We start from the raw sequence: 21,246 nt of genomic DNA, 5'->3' as shown, positions 1-21,246 counted from the left end.
CTCAAACTCAAATTCTTCAGTACAGTATTCGTATTCTGAAGATCTTACACAGCTTGTATTAACATAATTTTAGTTTCTAAAAATATTGGAAATTATTTTACTTCATAGAAAGTATTGAAACATATAAAATACGATTGCAATATAATTTCCTAGTCCAGGAATTCAGTCATTTTGGGCTGTCATAATGAAGTTCAAGACAAAGTATTGGTTGCTTAAAAAAAATAGTAAATTATCTTCGGTATAAGCGACCCCTGATGTGTAGATACATGTTTTGTGAACAAAAGGGCTACATTTCCAAAGCTGAACACTCCCCCAGATTTAGCAGAAATAGTCCCATATAACAAATGGCATAAAGAAGGAATACAAATTACAGCTTTACGTAATCAGAAGAGCAATGGTAAATAATGGGCTAAAGTTACCATGAGTTACACAAGTACTTTAAGAAGCGTCTAAATCTTTGTAGCATGGTAAGCCAGTGGAAACTTCCTAATGGAAGGGATAAATTGTTCTTCTGTCGATGTTTGCAGTTTAAGACTTGGTGCCTTTCTGGAAAAAGTGATTTTCTGCATCGCAGACTTAATGGGCTCTTTAGAAACAACCTTAAGTGCAGGCTTTCAGGGACAGACTTACAAGCCAGCTCTGTTGAGGGCAGCAAATTTTGGACAGAATGCGTCATGGTATACATCAGTATTTCTATACTATAGTTTCTGAAACTGTGTCTGGGGTCACATTAAATCCTAAACCTCAGCCATCCTTCAAAGAGAGAAGAGGGTTGAGTGAATAAAGAGAAGTACTGGAATGTCTACAAATCTTGACAGGAAGGACAGTTAGGAGAAACATGGGGGTTCTGTTGCTCTCCTGGTTTGAGCAGGATTAATTTCTCTTTCAGTAATTTTACTTTTCAGTAAGGTTTCTTCTAATGCTTGGTAAAACTGCATTTTTGGAAGACTCTAGTGTCTGAATTTGTGAAAATACTTACTTTATAGCCAGCTGTGGTGTGCGGGTTTCAAGGTCTCAGTGTTTTTGAGCTCGCCAGGTGCAGGACGAGGAAGAACGAGAGCCATGCGCTTGACCCAAGCTGGCCAACAGGATGATTTCATACCATGAATGTCACATTCAATATAAATTAGAAAGTTTGCTGAGGAGTTTTTCTCTTCTATGATGGCTGCCATCCTGAATTTCTTGCCCTGGTGCTGCCCCCCTGAGCCCTTCCCTTCCTCCCAGCGCTGTAGCGCTCGAAGTGTCAGACATCTGCTGTCCACTGCCGGGAGTGCACAGCTTCCTGCCGATAGAATGGTCTGAGTATAATCCTTGCGTATTTTATATTGGTATCAGGATCAATATTGGTTCTTTAGTGTTATTAATGTTAACTATTTAGTCTTACTCTACTAAATCTGTTTATGTTTCAACCCCCAGGTTTCCTTGTTTTTTCCTGATTCCCTTCCTCGGTGGGGAGGGGTCATCAGGCGGTAGAGTAATTGTCTAAATGACAATAAATTGTGGGTTCTTCAAACTATAACAATTGCTTACGAGATAATTTGTTGGAGCTTTGAGCTCAAGTCAGTGGTGTGAAGAGTGTTTACCTTGCAGGAAAGTTGAATGTGTGTGACAACAGCATGTATATTGGCCTAACATCAACGTTGTTGTACCACATGCAAGTTTTGTACCTACATGAATATATATTCAGGGCTTTTCATTCAGGACAGAATTTCTGTGTCAGCACCAGTTCACACAAATGTGCTGAGTGGAACACAGGGCCGTTTTAATGCAGTTGCGATTCGCAGGGGTTTTACTGTACATCTGTGGTTTTTTTAAGAGTAGTTAATCAATTTGATTCTATATATATAAGGTACAATCTCATACAAGAGCTGAGAAATATCAGCTCCATTAGCGGTGGGCCTTAAGGTGCAGGTTGTCTTACTGGACAAAAAGTGGTGGAGTTTCATTTTATTTGAGTATCCTGCTTGAGGAGTTGTCTTCCATCAGGCCCTGCTGGAGTCTGAATCAGAGAACTCTGAAGCAGCATGACTGAATTCTGCTTTCCAAATATATCTCCACCAGTTTAGTAGTGTGAATAGTTAGAGAGAAGTAAAGAGCTGTCAGCCTTTCATTAGCCTATCTGATTCTTAACTCTTGGCTCCAAAGCAGTGCTTTCCCATGCTAATGCATTACGATTGAACTGCGTAATTAAAATACTTTTTATCTAAATGAGAAAGTTGTACTTCTTGTAAGTTGTTCTTGCGAATTTATTTGTGGAACGTAATTATTCTGTGCATTCCCTGTTAATGTAAGTAGGTGGTTATTAATTTGCTTACCATGGAGTCTCAAAGGCAGGAGGTCCTCATGCAGTAGAAGCTTACAGGCTCCTTGAAGTTTTTGATAAAATTGCTCAAGAAGTGCACGGTCTCAGCACCGTGGAAGAGCTTACTATCTCCTGGAAAAGAGTTTCTAATATCTAGACCCTTGTGTTGTTAGTGATTTTTATCTGAGCGGTTTTACTATACTTAGAACGCAGGTTTTGGAAAAAATCTGTCTGGATATCACGGAATTAACTTTCATGGAATAAACTTTTAGTGAGATTAACCTGGCTGGAGTGAGAACCATTTTAATTATTTCAAAGAAAACATTGAGGTCATGGCGTGTATCACATTTTACAACCAGAGGACTAAAAACTTAAGGTTGGGAAAGCAAAGCTTTGGCTATAACTATATCAGCAAGTAATCTGCAGTGGGAATGGATCCATAGAAGAAGAAAAACAGAGGTGCTGAGGACTTGATGGCCACAGCCAGTATTTTTTCAGAGGTAATACTTTGAGCGGATCCTTCTCTGATTCCAGGGAATGTTGGAACAGTAAATCGCTGTTGGAGCACATCTTCCATTTTAGTGTCATCAAAACGTAGTGCAGTTCATATACTTTTAAGACTGCTCCAAAATGAAAAAAAATATGTAAAAGAATATACTACTTATTAAACTTCACCATACATACAGCTACTTCATTAAAATTATCATATAGAAATATATATTTTAATTTATGGCATGAATACATAAATGAAATCTATGAGCACATCTGAGACAGTTAATAGTAAAAGATATAAGTAACACGTCTTTGTTGGGGAAAGAAAATAGTCATTTTCATTGAACTGGATGAAAGAATGGATTGTTTCTTTTGTGTTTATATCATAGACAAATGGAAAAAATTACCTTCCTTAACTTTTCCAAATACTTGACAGTAAAAAAAATAACAAACAACCTTGCATAAACTTGTTTTTCATAGATACAGAGACTGGTAAATTGCAGTACAAGTCCAAGAGATACTTCAGATGTTGTTTTACAAAATGACTACGAAGTTCTCATAACATTTGAAGAGGCGAAGGGCTTTTAGGAAAACTCATATGACAACAGGACAGAATTGCTATTAAATTGTTGTTTGAAGTAGAAAGGACGTGTATTTTGAAATAGAGGACTACTTTCAAGAAGCAGCTTTCTGCGTATAATACTCAAAGCTTACCATTTTGAGGCAGTGTCTACCAAATACAAAAAAGATGGGGGAAGATTTCCCGATGAAATCATCTGTAAACAGGGAGAGTTAATCTGTGTTACGACAGCATAGTAATGATCAACTTGTTACTTTCAAATTTCCTCTTCTATCCATGGCGAATGCAAATGCAGTTGCTGAAGGACCATTCATTTAAGTAGTTTAAATGCTTCTAGTTTCTGTGGCATAGTGAAATCTGTTTGGTTTGCTATAACCAATTAATAATATAATGTCACCTGTGCAAGTGGACTAGAGGAGCAGAAATGTTTTATGCAAGCCCAGACTGACTAGACCTCCCTGGATCTAAATTCTGGTAGTTTTTCTGGGGTAAAATACTGAGTAGCGAACAGATTATCCTTTCAACGTAAACCTCTTATTGCCTAACATTTCTAACCCTTGTTCACCCGTCATGCTTAAAAACAAAACAAAACAGAACAAACATCTTGGATAAACCACTGCACTTGAAAGCAAAATGGAAAATCCTTTCCTGTCTATCCTGAAATACCAAGTTCTACTTTGTGGACTCCTTATGCAACTCTCCCTGCATCTTACAGTGGAATTACAATAATGAGAGATTTTGCTGTATTTGAGATGATAGTTTTTGTAAAAATTAAGCACTCCCTTACAGTGAAAGACCATCTAGAGCTGGGCAACTTGGGAGGAAACTTGGCCAAGATCTACTGGAGTAACTGAGTTTGTCACCTTGCTTAAGTATTAGCTCCCACCTAAAATCAGTGGCAACTCTTCATGGGATAAGGCGCTGATTAACATAAATGGGTGGAATATGGTTTTCTGCACTACTTTACAGAGAAGTAGGCACAAATTGCTGGAAATTCGTTTGTGGGTTAAGGAGCAGAGTAATGCTGGGCCTCAGGAGAGCCAATTCACCTTCAGGGGCAGGGACAGGCGGAGGTGGGGGCCGTGGGGTGGGCTTGCAGGAGGGCCAGGCCCACCGAGTGGGGAGCTCCTCGCTGAGCTGCCTTGCAGAAAGGAAGTGTAGGGAAGGTGGAAGGTGGGGATGGATGACGCCAGACGAATTTAGAAAGACTGAGCATGTAGACATGGGATTAAGAAAGGCGAAGCTCAGGCAGAACGGAGGCTGGGGAGCTTATGGAGGCTGGCGGGAAGGGCTTGTAAAGGTACAGTGACAGCAGAGGGGAGTGAGGCGATACCAGATACGGCTAGGAAATGTCTGCCACCCAATTCAGACCTGATAAACTCAAGACCTGGATCAGTTGTTTTCTACACTAATACTTTTATACTAACATGCATTCATTTGAGCAATGTGAAAGGTGAAGCATAGTGCTCTCGGTAGGCATTATGTGTTCAGGCCTGTTTGAGCAGTACTACACTGAGCAGAAGGCTCATTTGCGCCAGGCTGTTTGTCTACTTTTACAGTCTGGCTGAAATAACCGGGAGGTGCAAACTCCAGCTTGTCACTGCACAAGAGATAAATGTTAACATAGCATTCTTCTGGCTCGCTCAGCTCTTTTGTTGTAATGAAGGGCATACAGGAACATTTATCTTGCAAAAAAATGCATAATTTCAGCTAGGATTAGTTGCCTTTTCAAAAGGCCGACCAGCTGCTTCAAGTAGAGTACCATAAAAACGTCTTGGAAAAAAAGTAGATATTCAAGGAAGTTGTGAGGCGTGTAAAATTTAAAGGATAAGTGAAAATAAATAGCAAATAGAATTTGTCATTTACTCCGTGCATGCAGTGGACGTGTGTTTGTGTATACTATAGTGACAGCTAAAATTAGCACCTTTTCTTTTCCGCAGTAGGCAAGGGTCTGTTTGAAGCCAGGATATTGAAGGAATTAAATTGATTCCAAAAGAATTTCAAGGGAGTGAGAGGCTTTCAGGAGAGGGAGGACATGGTACCAGTCCCAAATCAAGCTTCGCGGAAGTCCCTCCAGATCCTGTCAGCAAGAGTTTGCAGGGAATACCTGAGAAGGATGTGTGACAGTGATGTCATGTTCATCCAGAAGGTTGGAGAAGCACTTGAACATTTACAAAATAGTGGAAGTGATGAAATATAAACCTAAAACCACTTTCTCAGCAGGTAGTGGAATGTCAGATGCTACCTCAGATATTTAAAATCAAATTCAAATAGGAGAGCTGTGTGTGGTTACTCTTTTTTTAATATCATTTTCGGGGTTGTTTAATTTTAGACCTTGCACTGTTTTGGCAGTGAATACATTAGCACTTGATCGTAATGGAAAGAAAAGAATGCTAAGATAAAAAGTCACGCCTGTCAACCTTGATAGGTTTTCATCAAAAAAATGCAGCAACGTCTTCATTTGCAACTCTGTGTTTTCCCATTGCTCAATTTTTGGCAGCAAAGTATTTCAGAGATTAAAGGAACGTTTCTTCATGCTGATCTCACCAAGAGTAATCTTACCAAGTCACTCCCTTGTTCAGAGTCATTTGCTGGCTTTGCTCCTTCTGTATCGTGTTCAAACTCCTCACCTTCAAAGCGCAGTAAGAGTTTGCTCTTGGCAATCTCATTTCTCATTTATTCTTTTCAATTTTTTTCAATCTGTCTTCTCACCTGGAATTCCCTCTCCTTTTCTTGGTGCAACAAGTAAACATGTTCATTTTCACATCACAGTGAGGGAGGCTTGTTTACATTCATTTTCAAAGCGTAAAAACCTTTAGAACAATACAGAGCGTTACTCTTAGATTTTTACATTGTTGATAAACCCTCTGGAGCTTTTGATACTTGTGCTAAAATATCAGCTCCCTGAAGTAAGGACAGGGCCTCTTGTGTTCCAGTGCTTCGTTGATAAACCAAATGTGCCAATCTTCTCCACTAAGTAGATTAACTTTTTTTGAAGTGAGCAAACAGAATGTGTTTTGTAAAGTGATTTGTGAAGTGGTGCTATAAAGTGCAGATTTGTGAGAGAATTTTAAATGTGGGCAGTAAAATAGATCTACTTTTCCAATATTGATGGCTTATGATTAATGCAAAAATGAAAGAGAATATATGTAATCTGATTAGCCGTGTTAAGACTGGTAGACGACATAGGTATTTCTGTTTGTTTCTTACTTTTGTTTCTCCAGCGTAGCGTAGCACGACCATGCGTACCACATTAATAATGGGATTTTCTCTAGGTGCTAACAATACCCTGTGGGGTTAGGTAGACTCCCTTTTATTCCTTTCTAATGCAGTGAGGTTTTGTGTTAAAGTATTTAGAAAAAAAATAAAAGAGACTGTATTAAACAAAAGAAGGGAGTTGTTTCTTAGCATTGCAAGATTCTCTGTTCTGAGATTGCTGTTGACTCTGCCCCTCTGTCTTCATCAGCTACTGCATGTACTGCAGAAATTCTCATGGGCTGTCATGGACAATGTATCTGCCATACTGGCTGAAGAAATTACAGCAAGATCTTTTGTGAAAGTTTTGTTGGATTGATTCTTTTTTTTCTTCCTGGTGACTGATGAAAGTCATTTCAGATTTCAAACTGTAACAGTTGCGGTATTGATGCCTTATTTGTTTATGGAAGGGCGTGCAAAGGCCTGGGGCATCTCTAGCTGCCTCCCATTAAGCCAGTGGGAAAGAAGAGTATTCTGGGTTTGCGTGAAAATTTCTATTTAATCTGGACTTTGAGCTCAGAATGGCACGTCTTGCTTGGGAATTAATTATTTGGCTCTTTAAGCAATTGTGTGTAACGCTTTTGACAGGGAGAGTGACTTCCTGATAACTGTATGAGAAGGATAAGCGTGAATTTAGGCAGCAGCAAAAGGATGCCAAAGATGTGTAGTTTCCAGTTTATGTGGAAACTAAAATGAAGAGTGAAAAGGGAAGGCTACACAACAGCCCGGAAAGAATGAATTCAGGGAAAGAATTTTAACACTCAGGTATGGTCTGTATCTTGGTAATTTTCGGAGAGGTTTTTTTGCCTCTTCCGTAGTTACTGTTTTGTGATATTGTGTTCATGTAACAAAGAAGCAAAAAAAGCAAGTGATATTTAAGAATCTGTATTGGCACAGGAAAGTTGTCACACTTCATAACAGATTTTGGATGTGGTGCTAATAGTTACGAAAGTCATTTACTGGGTGACTAGGCAAAATGAGGCTTCTTGCTAAACACAGAAGTACTGAAAAAAAAAAGTCTTTGCCTTATGATTTTGAAGAGAAGTCACTTTTGTCAAGCTGGCTAGAAAAATAAAAGTGCAGCAGTGGATCAGTATCTATTTTCTATTTTCCAACGTGCTCTTTAAAAAAGATAAGGTTGATACCCGTGAGGTAAGTTTCTTGCACTTTTATACGTGTATGTAGAGCTAGTGGAAAAAGCAACGATTTCCAAAGCACTTAGTGTTGTCCTCCGGCTGTGACTTTGGATGTCCATAGGGATTTTAATGTTGACAAATTGGATATGGTTGGGGAACACTAGATAAATTTTAAAATCTCACCTCACACTATGACTTCTTCAGGGATATACAAGTAGTTAGTGGCAGTTTGGAGTAGGACTAATAAGTCTCACTACTCAGTCTTGCAATTGTACTGCTCCTCTAGAGGTGTGCTTGCCAAGAGGGGTGGGTGTCTTTTTCCTCCTTCTAGGAATATGCAGTATTCTGGTCTTAGAAGCCATAGGTGATACTACATGAAAACAGAATGCACTGGAAAATACACTGGTAGAAGAGTTTAAGTGGAATGGAATGAACTTACGCTGCGTATCAACTTGATATGCTTAAACAGATTAGGAGATCCACACTGCTGTATAATGGCACTAGGACAAGAAAAATTAACAGTTTTATGGAGACGCCACCACCAGTGAGTTGTAACATACCAAGAGAAAACCAATGGGGATAGTAGCATTTTCAGGCTGACCAGTGAGCTTGGTATATCAGCATGTAAGGGCAAATCCTTAAAGCAAATCTTTGCCTTTGGAAAGAGCTATTTTATATAAACATCTTAGGTCTACATAATGCACACTTTAAAGTTTTGTTTAGATTCTTACAAGGATCTGGTTTTTTCAAAGCAAAATGGGTTTGTAGTAACCAATTAATCAAAAGGTTTTTAAAGATTTGGCATAAAATTGTGTGATATGCATTGGTTTTCCTTTTAGAAATCAATGGGAATACAGACCCAAATTCTCTTCTGCATCTTGAAAGTTACGTTCTCAGTTTTTCCTGTGCAGAGCAGTTTCCTCACTCTTCTCTTTTTTTGCCTATGGAAAGAAGCAATCTTTAGCCTTTCAAGTGCATACAGTTAAAATATTTGGGGACATGCAGTGTGCAGGATGTAATTATTTTCTCCTCTATATTTTTCCTATTTTTCACTTACTTGTTTGGTTATTTTGAGAGCTCCTGGAAAGTGTTCAGATTTTTCTTTACTTAACAAACCTTGAAAAAGTAAGTAGCTGAGAACTTTGCATTTTGGGTAGGCAAGGGAAAGAAGGTGGCATTCTGAAGACACTCGTTTTTTTCATTTGGAAAAAAAAAAAAGTTTTCAAAAGCACAGGTATTGCACAGAAAGGGACTGGGCTAGGTGCCTTTGGAAAGCTTTTTAAATGTCCCATTCTAACCTTCCATATTATTAGTCTGATTGGTTAGGCCTTGAGGCAACATTTTAAAATTCCTTTCATTCTCCTGTATTCCAGCTTTTAATTTCAAAACAACTCTGTGGGAGAGAGTTACTCAGATTAAACAACCTTATATTTATTTCTTAACATCAGACAAGAAGAAATTCCAAAATGTTTTCTTCTAAAAGCTGTTAAGACAGAGAAAGCAGAAAGGACTTTAATAAACTTTAAGTAGGTCATTGATAGTTCACCTCAAAAAAACACATAAAAATTTTTTACATGAGGAGAGGAGCTACCCTTCTATTAAAAAAATACGGCGTTTCTCTGAGGCTGTGGTGTGAAGTTCTTCTGCAAGTTACCAAGAGCCAAGGTAACTGATAAAGTCCTCAAAAGAGTCAGTCAAAAGGGCTGTAGGAGTGCTTGGCATTTCAACCTGCGCCAGCTGGCTGAAACCTGGAAATTAATAAATGGAGTATTCTGTTATGTGATACACTACTACATCTAGAGCTAGTACTGGTGTTAGTTATCACGTATAGGCATTAGAGAAAATATGCCATATTCTGTAATTGTTAACCACATTCTGTAACAGCTAGTAGAAGAGAAGCTTTGCAGGTCTACTACATAAATTTTAACTTGATGGTTGAATTAAATATTTTTAAAAATATGATCCTATTTCTTCATTTATCAAGAACCTACATTTTTTACTGATTACAGTTGTTCGGCTTTTCCAAAATTATAACAAATAGGTTGGCTTGATTTTGTTTTTTATCCTGCATTCTGTTTTTTCCTAAAATAATCTTTCTTCAAAATGATTATTGTTATGTAGCTTACTGTTAAGTTACACACAGATGGGTTTCAAACCTGGTCTCTTTAATCAGAGTAACCTGGCTTGCTAGTTTCCTCTCGATGCACAGCTTTTCTTACTTAAAATCAAAAACTGTACCAAGCTGCAGCTAACCATATTTGAATACTGTTTTAAGTCAAGTGTGTGGTTATTTATTTCACGTGTGCTGAGAACAATGAGATTTATTACAACTATATCGTTAGAAACTAGAAGTGAATATACTTACCAACATTAACATTGCTCACTTCCTTAAGCTAGTAAACTGTCGTTTAAAAAATACTGTTTCACTGTATTCAGTAGAGCAATAGTAATTCATATCAGATGATACCAAAGGTTTGTTTTTGTGGTTATTACAGCATACTGGCAACCTGATACAGCCTCCTGACATAAAAATATCTTACATTTTTATCATTCAGATAGCAGGAACTTCAGAGGCGCTGTAACTAGAAATCATTTTGTTTGCATTGATGACCTCTGCAGTCCTTCAAGATAGTTCTGATGGTGGAAGTATGTAAAATTGATTCCACTAACAATTTGGTGTCAGATGCAGATTAATAATGCTTGAGTTAGCCTTTCTTTGAGCAAATGTGACCTCGTTTGTATTGTTCCTTAGATGAGAGAAATAAATGCAGGGAGCCAGCTTTTAACATTCTTCTTGGATTATGGAGACACACTGCGTTCTGAAACTCGAAAAGAAACGGGAGACTTATTGTCAAATGTTATCGCCTCTTGGTTGGTGTGTTCTGCAAAACTGAGTATTTGATTTGTTCAGGCAACAGCATTGGACCTACAGCTTAATATAGGGAGCATGTTTCCTTCCTTTAGAAGGAAATCCTGCTGAAGGAAACACATCTTTTAATATAAGCAGTTTAAGAAGGTCTTCAGTGAAGTATTCTTATAAGCTCTGTGTCTCAAAATATGCAAAAATTTAAATGCCAGTACAGAAAGAACAAGGGAGACTGAAACAAAGAAAATGCAACTAGACAGATCAGATGGCTTTAAATTTAGACTTGAAAACAGGTATCAGAACCAGCAAGATGAAAGAAACATGAAAAAACTATAAGTGCAGTATGGGATGTTCATACATGAAGGACTGGCCAGCTTGGTAAAGGCCAAAGAAGGCAAGGAAGCAAAGGTACACATTAAAAAAAAGTAATAAAAAGGATGCAATTGAAAGAATTGAGTCAAGAAGGCAATAATGTGAAAGAGAATGGGCTAGAAGATTAAAAGAAGCAATATTATCATTCAAAAGTTTTGAATGATTAGGAGCCTGAAGAGGAAAACTTGGGTATACCTGTGTCTACTGAAGAATGTCCACATAAAGAACTCAGTCGACCCAAATCTGCCTTGCAAACAAGTTGGCTGCAACATATTAACGAGCTCCTTTCCTTCTGTAAAGCTAACTTTTATTGGCAACCAAGTATGTCTTATAATACTGGTTCTTTGGGGAAAAAAAAAGTCAGATTGATAAAAGCACGTCTGTAGCACTAGACTTACTGAACTTACGGTTGCTGTGTAATTGGAGATTTTTTGTAATGGTTTCTCATCTTGTCCTGGTTATTAATGTGACTGTTGGTTTGATTCAGGAACTGCACGGGAAGCAACTAAAAGGTAGATGAAGAAAAATATTTTTTCTTGTCTTTACTTGTAAGAAAATTGCAAATGATGGGTGTTTATTAAAGATCCTATTATAACATGGATCCAAATGATAGTAACTTCCAGTTTTAGACTTTCTGCAAGGAAAGGCAGAAGTTATTTAGGAAAGCTAGGCATAAAAACTGCTGATGAGGTCTCCAAGCAGGCCAGACTTTCTGGAGGTTGATCGAGCTTTGGTTGTGCATGTAGACAGTTTTCAGAAATCCTTTTTTGTCTGACCTGCTACTAACATAAACAGTACTTCTCTAAAAAGATTACTTCCTGGCCTATGAAGACACTCAGTGTCTGGGAACCTCAAACGGGTGAAAACTGCATCGGTGTTTCGACTGGTTCATGGGGAAACCCAGGCCACATCCCAGTCTCGCAGCCAGGGAACAGGGAATGCCTTGCTTGGAAAAGCGACAACCAGCAGCACCGCAGCCAGGGAGGCTTGGAAGGAAGCAGAGATGCGGATGACCCAGTATCTGTTCCATTCGTTTCCTTGGGAGGGGATTTACTATTTTTGCTACTTTAGCTTATGATGGTTCTCCAAGTGCAGTAAGTTATACAATGAACGCTGTTTTATGCCAGTGTAAGCATATTTATATTTGGGCTTCTGCCACGGAAACTCCTTTTTAAAAGGAAATCAGATCTCGTGTTTCTGTGCTGGCATAAATTTCTCTTGGCTTAAGCTTGTGAAAAGTACATACAGTTGCATATTGTCCGATAAAAAAATAAGAGTAAAGTTTGAAATAAGGTGTCTGAAGACAAAGTGTAAATCCAAAGAGGAAAATTGTAAGCTGATTCTTTAGGTTTCTAAGACAAAATGTCTGGGAGAAGAAATCTGAGGGACCTGAGCATCATATATGTGTGACTACATATGTATTTTTTCATATTCTTGTCAAGCCATTTTGATGTTGTCATATATTATTATTTTCTTTGAAGGAATCTGGCATGTGAAATGTATATATATATCCATGCCTTACCGAAAAATGAATTTAACCAGTTTGTATATCAGCAGTAGCATTAGAAGTTCAGCTATTTTTGCATAAGGATTTTGCATAAGGACTGAGGAAATAATTTGAAGAAATTTATTTTGTGTGGAGTCTTTCTGGGTTTTATATTTTAATTTCCTAAAATGGTTTTTCTCTGAGGTTTGGTGTTTTTTTTTTTTGTTGTTGCTTTCTCAAAGAGCTGGCAGGGTAAACGGCAGCTGTAAACCTAAGGGCAGGCTGCAAAGTTTTTCTTCCAAAGCCTTCCTTTCATGTTTAGCCAAGTGAGAGACACGGAGTGAAATGTAAACTCCGGCTCGGCGTATCCGCACGGCCTTCTCTCCTGGTGAGCAGCCGGAGGGGCAGAAGGGGGGCCAAATCTACCCAAAGGCTGCTCCCCTCAATGGCTGGGGAAGGCACCGGCCATGAGCCGTGGCTCCCAGGTTGCTCGGAAGAGGAGGAATGTGAAGATGGTGCTCGAGGGCCCTTGATGCCGTACCCCTGAGAACGGGGCTCCCTGTCGCACCCGCTCCTCCTCGCTTCATCCTCCCCCTGGGACAGAAGAAGGCGGCATTCGCTTTATTTCTCTTCCGAGCCGTTTAACCGTTTCTCTTTAATCCCTGTCAGTCTGACTCAGAACTAAGCGTGTGTTTTGTTGAACTTTGTTCTGTTTGAAATTACGGACTCGAACCATTTTTATTTAACGTGAGAAACAAGCTTTGTAGGAACTCAACCTATACACTGGGAAAGGAACTTCCTACAAAATATAAGCAGATGTTTTTTATGTTTGAGTGAGGGTTTGTTTGTAGGAGGCTTTGTGATAAACTACATAGATGCAATATTGAGTTCTAGCAATTAAATGATGACTAATTGATGAGTTTGATCACTTTGATGTGATCTGCTGTACTGGCACTCCTGGTTTCTTTTGCTTTTGTTTGTTTTTAAAAAGATTTTTTTCCAACTGTATTTTATACACACAGCTAATCTTAAAGTTCATCCTCAGTACAGGGACATAGAAAGCTTTCTCCTGGGACAATGGGGTGATTCCTGGGAGAACTCCAGCTATTCCCTCCGGTGGAAGAGAGGTGCATATGTCTTCTTGTAGCCGTAATTGCTTGGGTTGCTTTTTCTACCAAGTAATTCTTTGGCTCTCCATCACTGAAGGGCTGTAATTTTTTTGGTTTGTTTGTTATTGGGATAAAAATGGATAAGCAAGCAGTGTTTCCTCTCTTGTGTCGAGGTGTCTTTCCTTTTGCTTCCAACCTGCCGTCTCCTCCCCAGTTCCCTCTCTGCACTTGTCCTTACTACGTCTACACTGACTGCTTTCTTCATTCTGTCTGTTTACTCTGCAGAGAGCACATAGGACTAAAAACCACATACATACAATATTTTTAAATTCTTTTATTGTGGCCATGAATATCCCCTTCAATCAGTTGGGGCCCACAAATTCCCTAGTTGATGTCTTAGTCTTTTTCCCTCTCCAGGTTTATACAGAGTATGCCAGTGGTGTCTACATTCTGCATTGATGCGGTTAAGTTTGATCATAAAGAAAAATAATATTTTCTTCAGTCTGAAGATCACCAGTTTTGTGAACAATTGCATGGATCCTGCTGATGTAATAGTTCTAGTACTCATCCCATATGCAACAGAATGAACTGTGATTTTCCTGTATTCATATGTAAATCATACTCATCTGTACCTATGTATATCCATATGGTTTTCCTTTGACTGTTTGGAATAGAAAGAAAATTATTAAATAATAAGATATTGTTTATCCATTCATGAAACGATTAATTTATTTATAAGATCATACAAAAAATTAAAGATGTCCAAACAAATTGGATTACATTGGAAGATAAAATTTTAAGTGTTAAATGTGAGATAAATTATTAAGCACTCTGTCTTCTGACCAATGAGATGGACTTGAAGTGGTAATTCCTTCTGACAATTTCCTTGCATTGTGTGTACCTCTTGAGATATTGCAAGTACAACTCCAGTTTACAATCTGAGCTGGTAGAAGACTTGAGAAGAGAGACATACCATGGAGTAGATGTGGGGAATAATATCGCCAAAATTGAATTGTATTAAAATTTGCCTTTTCTGTAAGGGATAGTATGTGAAGCATGTAAAGATGTGAAATACTGTGCTCTAGTTGATTGTAAGTGCTGTCCTTGCTATGGAAAGACTGTCTTAGTAATGCAGGTTATTGCTGTTTGCATCATTAAAGGAGTGAGCTCCCCTCTAGTTCGAGAGAAAAGAGAATTTAGAAGGCAGTAGCCCTAATACTAGAGTTGTAGAGTTCTATGGCTCACTCTTGCAAAATGTGGCAACACAGATGGGGCATTTAAAGAATAATACCTGTGGTGTATATAAAGGAGGATGACAGAGTATTGTATTGCAATCCTTCTGACATGCGTTCCAGAGCAGCACCAATGACCTGTAGTTTTCCAATATTACAGAGGAATCAAGTGAAGAAAGCCCAAAGATACAGACCTTCAACAGATCTTTTTTCCAGTAATTCTTTTTAGCTGTGTTTTTAAATAAATAACTAAATGAAAAGGACTGTCCCAGGATGAAATATCTCACCTTTAATAAAGTGAGATTTGTTTTTCAAGCTGGAAAACACCTCCCTTTTGTCCTCATCCTTGGCATTATGTGCCCATGAAATAAATAAGGTGAGGAAAATAATAAAGTCAGGCAGGCAGAAAACATGCCTTAAAGGTCTTATAGCAAATTGGTTGTTCTAGGGCTGTATTTTCTTGCGGCATTTTTCTGTCACATCTCTCAAGTGGTCAGGATACTTTCCAGTTTGTTTGGGTTTTTTTAGTGTTTAAGCTTAGTGAATTAGTACATGAGGGTTAAAATATTATGGGGTTTTGCCGCTCTTGTGTCTAACAACATTGTAGCATTACTGAAAATCATCATAAAATTTAGGGGAATGTTAAGACTGTATAGAACTGAAGCTCTTCCTGCACATTTGGCTAAAATCAATAGAATCATTGCAATAAAATAATTTTATTGTGTTTAATTTTACTTTGCAATTTTATGCAGTTTCATTCATAGTCTCCCAAAGAATGTAATATAAATTCTATTTAGTAATACTTATCTAATTCTAGTTATTGTTTTTCTTCTTCTTCTTTAGGGTGTACCTCAGTTACCATGTGCCAAAGCATTGTATAACTACGAGGGAAAAGAACCCGGAGATCTTAAATTCAGTAAAGGAGACATCATCATTTTGCGTCGACAGGTGGATGAAAATTGGTATCATGGAGAAGTCAATGGCATCCATGGCTTTTTTCCTACCAATTTTGTTCAGATTATTAAACCTTTACCTCAGCCTCCGCCTCAGTGCAAAGCACTTTATGACTTTGAAGTTAAAGACAAGGAAGCAGATAAAGACTGTTTACCATTTGCAAAGGTAAAAACAGAATAAAATTATTTTCTTCTAATAATTTCATTCACTTGGGTAAGAAGTAATAAGACTGTCTGTAGTCTTGTCTGCATTTTTTTTAATGGAGCTGCACAAATATGAAAAGGGCAAGTAATTCTGCAGGTATTTCTCCTATGTTGATTAGTTTTGCCTTCCTTCTCTTTCTAAATTACATGTAATTTCTCTGAGGTTTTATTTTTGAGAATGCGTTTTTCATAATTGCAGTAGTCATGTTCTTAATTTATGAGAAATAACCTATGCTATGAATTAAAAGTGTTCCATCTTCTAAAGAAACACTCATTTGAAATTGTTGAAGGTGGTACTATTTTCAGCTTTGCATTTAGTAAGTGACATTTTTAGGATCTACATACTAGACACAAAGCACTACTAAATTTTGTCATTCTGTAATATTACTAATTGCCTTTTGGAAAATATGATGTTTTTTCTTATTTGGCTCTACTGTAATTAATTTTCTGTCTTGCAAGGCACATAATGATACCGAGTTTTAACAGGAATCAGAGCTGATCCTTTTTTTCAGTTTCTGATTCTCTAGTTTATCAAATAGCACAAAAATGTTGCAAGATCAAATGTGAGCTAATCACTTTTCTCCCCTTGCCTGTTAAAAATGAGAAGGATGGCTAAAATTCTAAAAAGGAAAGATATTAGCATGTGGACAGACAATGGTTATTACAGCACAGAACAGCTATACTGTTGAGAGTGATTTGTATTAGCTTGCATATTTTGATTAATTTTTGGCAAACTGTTGTGGTTTGTTTGTTTTTTTTAAATCTGAAGTCTCACTTGAGTAAGCATATATGTTTCAAAATATTTAAACTTCCATATGAAACAACTAGGTATCTCCGTATAAGCGACAGCGATGTTTAATGTGCGCATAAATCTGTTTTTTCTGTAACATACTCAAAACCATATCTAACCCAAACGCTCCATGTAGATGTGAAAGAAATCATATCACTTACCAGTGTTCTTAAGAACTTAAGTAGAAAAGCAACATCTAGGGAAGATTAGGTAATGAGTCAGTTGAGAAGGAAAAAGATTGCTGTTCTGTTGATTAATGCCAAGGACTTAAATGGAGGCTGAAGAATACCACAGACTGAACACGGCAGGAAGTCTGGCACTAAGGACGAAGTCAGATGGCTGAGATTAGCTGTGGACAGTTAGCTGAACTCTGACAAAATAGGAAAAGGAATGGCTGGAACAGACTTCAACCCAAAAAGCGGCATGTTCTGTTACGGAGTGCCTTCTCTGCGGTTCTTGTCCATGTGCCGCCTTCTCTGATTACCCATGCGTTATGGAGGGAAATTAAATTAGAAGTTTAATTAGAGCTGGGAGACATAATCACTGCATGTTCACACAGGATGATGTTCTAACTGTAATTCGCCGCGTGGATGAAAACTGGGCAGAAGGAATGCTGGCTGACAAGATAGGAATATTTCCAATTTCATATGTTGAGGTGAGTAAAGTTGGGCCCTCAGTCAAGTTGTGCCCACTGTGTGTTTCATTTTCTAACAGGAAAAATAACAGGTACTGATGATGATTCTAAAATAACCTGAGATATAAATAGTCTTAGACCTAAACTAATCTAAGATCTGCGTGCTTAGTTTGGGAAAGTTAATTACCTCAGCATTTGAACCAGTGATTTTTACTTAGCTATTTGATACCTCTTTTCATTGAACGGAATTGGAATGAAAGTACTTGGAGGCCGTCACTGTTTTCTTGTTAATACTGGAGTCATGCAGTCAATCACAAACCACTCTACCGCAAAATGAAAGCAATCAGCAAGTCAGAGAGATAGTAAGCTTTGCACTACCCCTAATACCTGTCTCTCAAAACCACATGAGCACAACTAGAAAGTCAGAGAATGTAGGCTGTTGTTAAGCAGGTAAATCATTGACTTCTACATCCAAAAGACCCTTATGTAAAGTCTTCTGTATCTTTCTGCAGTTCTCATATGTGATGCGACAATTTACAGTGAGACAGTTTCCCCAACCTTTTGAGGTTTAAGAGTTGAAAGGTATATCTTCTATATAAAAAACCATAGGTGATTAAGAACAGGGCGTGCAACTGCAACAATGATTATTAAAATTTGCATTACAGAAAGATATAGAGGTTTGGAATAGTGTTTGTCTTTTTCTGATAGGTATGCTATGGATACTTGGTAAGATACACTTCTCCCACTGGAGAGATTTTATTTAAATAAATGAGGCAGAATGATGAAAGAAAAAAGCATTTTCACATTACCTGCGGGACGAGAAATATGTACCTCAGGTCACAGAAGAAATGTGTAACCATACTAAGAATCAAGTCAGATTTTATTAATTCAATTTCTGAATGCACTGATGAGATAAGTACTTTTTAAAAAATGACTGTGTTCAACCAACATAGAATTTTTTTTTTAAAAAAGGGAAAATAGGTGTATTCATTTTTATAGATTGATGTAAGAATTTGTGTATCTGGGGATAGAAACTTTCATGTGACTGAAAAAACAACAACAAAACCAAAGGGGTTTTAACCTGCTTAGTGCAATTCTGGCTTCAGTTTAAGAAGTTTTTAAAAGCCATTTTAAGAACTTCTTGCCCCTGGCTCTTAATTACTAGCTCCTTGCAATTAACTGCCCCATCAGTTCAGCCAGTAAAGGTTTTTGTGGTGCTTTTTAAAGCTAAATCACTTGACTTAGCCAACTTAGAAAAGAAAAAGCCCTTTCCTAGGGCTGCCACTTGGGCTAACTATTTAGCTAACTCCTCTGTTTCCACCTCTACAAAAGTTTGCAAAATTGAGATACGCTCTCGAAAAAAATTACGTAAAAATGATACTCGTCACACAAAATGTATTTCACTGTTGGTGTTTTCAGGCAAATTCAACTAAGAAAATGTATCTTCAATTAACCCTTTAAAAACAGGCACAAGCATTTGTGTACGCACTCACAAATCCTCACTAAAATGATACGGGAAATCTAGAACAATAAATAATATCCAAAGAGATGCTTCAGATCAGATGGGTGGGGTTTTTCAGTTTAAACTAAACTGAAACGCTTGCTGTGGTGAAGAGCAGTGAGATATGCAGAAAACTATCAATTTGAATTTTGAAATACCTGTTTTCTGAGATTATGTAACTATTGTTCTGGAAAATATGCAGACAGTTTGTACAAACTAGTATATCAAACCATTCTTACATATGTTGTTATTAAAGACACTGGAGATGACAAATAATTCATATTTTTGAGGTATTTTTATATGGTATTTTTAGTTATATTTCCCAATCCCATAATCACTGCCTATTTTTGTCATAATGACAGACATATCTTTGCTTTTTGTATGTTAGCCCACATCCCTTTTTTTCTCTTTTTTTTAAAAAAACGTGAATAAGTAGCTGCATTTACCGGAGATTTTCTGAAGTCGTTGACTTTAAAATGAGCGTAGTCTGTGATGTTTATTCTATAGTATAGGTCTGATACTTGCGATGTATCTTGTAAGATGAGGTCACAGGATAAACCTTAGATATGTTGAAGTCTGTGAAAAATTCTGATTATATTTGAGGACAGCTTTTTACCAGGAGGAACATTTTATGACTCAATGATTTCTTGTCTGCTCTATTCTTTCATATCTCTTTCACTTAATGAATTTGTGGTAATAATAAAAGCTAAGACTGAAAACATTTTGAGAGGAATTTTAATAGTGATTCCATTGAAAGTATAGTTTGTTAACTGAGTCATAAAACATTACATCTTTATCTGTAGACACATAGCATTGTGAAATAATTACTTCTATCTGCAAATGAAAAATAAATAATGCAAAGCATTGCAAGAAATGAAATTCTATTTTCTAAGAAGTGCTAAAACCAAACAAACATTCTAGTGTTACTAGAGTATGGCCTGATTAACATATCTAAATTACTAGGCTTTTGACTGATGGAATTTGAAAGTGCTTGCATTAAAAGCAGGTCAACCAGATCTTGCACAGTGACGAAATAAAATGCAGTGAGTCAACTGTATGATTAAGGTCATAACACTTATGTTTATCTCTGTTCCAAAAAGAAAGATTAATCAGAACTAAATGGATAGTAGTAGAATTTTTCTATGTGGAGTACAGTTCTGGGTACAGTGGTTTAACAGTTAAACACACTCCAAATCTAAAAAGTATTTAAATTTTTACAAGTTATTCAGCACTCATATAGAACAACTAGGAAAACACAAAAGCCCAGAATAGAAAAAGAAAAATCAGGGAAAAGGAATCACTTTTCAATCACTACAATCAAAATATCAGTAGAAAATAGCAACAGCTTTGGTTTTCCCAAGTGGTGAACAACTGGGAAACACCTTTGTATTAATTGAGCTCCTCTAGCTTTATTTATAGACAATCTTATATAAATGTATTGGAAAAAAAACCCAAATGATCTAAAATGTTCACTGTAGTAGAATTTTAAGTTCATTGTCATTTTATACTATGGCATCCATCAGTTAACATGACATTTTAATCAATGAGAACGTAAGATTTTATGTACCTAGTGTGTCAGGTTGGGGTTTTTTATTAGCATCTTCTCCTCTAGCAAATAGGAGTGTTTCAAAACATATTTTATTTTTTATTGGGTCGATACATTTTAGATTGGATTTTAGGCTGGATTTCTAGCATGGTCTTTTTAACATTGTCCTTACTAGGCTAAACTTTTTCTGTCACTGTGAAATGATGTGATCTGATTTAAAGTGCTTAGAAAAAAAAATCGAACTTTTGTAACAATACTGAGAATAATAAGATAAAACTTTTATGGGAACTTTCCTCTACTTTTTGACTGTTTCGCCTGCCCAGACCTTAAACCGGAAAATGTATGTAAAAAGTGAATGCTGTGTATTATGCCTGAAAACAGAGATTGTTAATTTGGTGTAGAAAATTATAGTGTAATCCCCACTATATTTGAATGACATTCAAATGTATTCCAATGCATTCCAATGACAACTTCTGAGCATCACAGTTTTGATTAGTTTCCCTAACAAAAACTGCAATAGAGAACTATTTCATCTGTTTCAAAAATTAGTATAAATGCAGCTTTGCTCATGATTGTGATCTGTTCAAGATCTGTGAAATGATTCTTCCGCTTGTTTAGACAAAATATATTTGTTCCAAAACTTTAATTGCAAAGCTGAATTTAGGTTTGTAAGCTATTGCCTCTCCTCCAGGATGATGCTTAGCAACAATAATGTCAAATAAGGACAAAGTTTTACCTTTGTTCCACTTATACTTTCCTCCTTTCTTTACAAATGTATGTGAAAGTGA

The 21,246-nt window shown here is 37.1% G+C and overlaps 1 protein-coding gene across 2 annotated transcripts in view; it reads left to right on the top strand.

Annotated features, from left to right (window-relative positions):
• SH3RF1 (SH3 domain containing ring finger 1) overlaps positions 1 to 21,246 on the top strand; it is a 90,478-nt gene that overhangs the window by 39,416 nt on the left and 29,816 nt on the right. For both annotated transcript variants that reach the window (XM_074586959.1, XM_074586960.1), the window contains 2 exons: positions 15,674 to 15,949; positions 17,337 to 17,432. In XM_074586959.1, coding sequence (XP_074443060.1) covers positions 15,674 to 15,949; positions 17,337 to 17,432 — 372 coding nt within the window. The remainder of the gene's footprint in view (positions 1 to 15,673; positions 15,950 to 17,336; positions 17,433 to 21,246) is intronic.

This window comes from Larus michahellis, chromosome 5 (genome assembly GCF_964199755.1).
Source record: "Larus michahellis chromosome 5, bLarMic1.1, whole genome shotgun sequence".
Classification (NCBI taxonomy): domain Eukaryota; kingdom Metazoa; phylum Chordata; class Aves; order Charadriiformes; family Laridae; genus Larus; species Larus michahellis.
The sequence above is the reverse complement of the archived record's forward strand: the minus strand, read 5'-3'. Positions and strand labels throughout refer to the sequence as shown.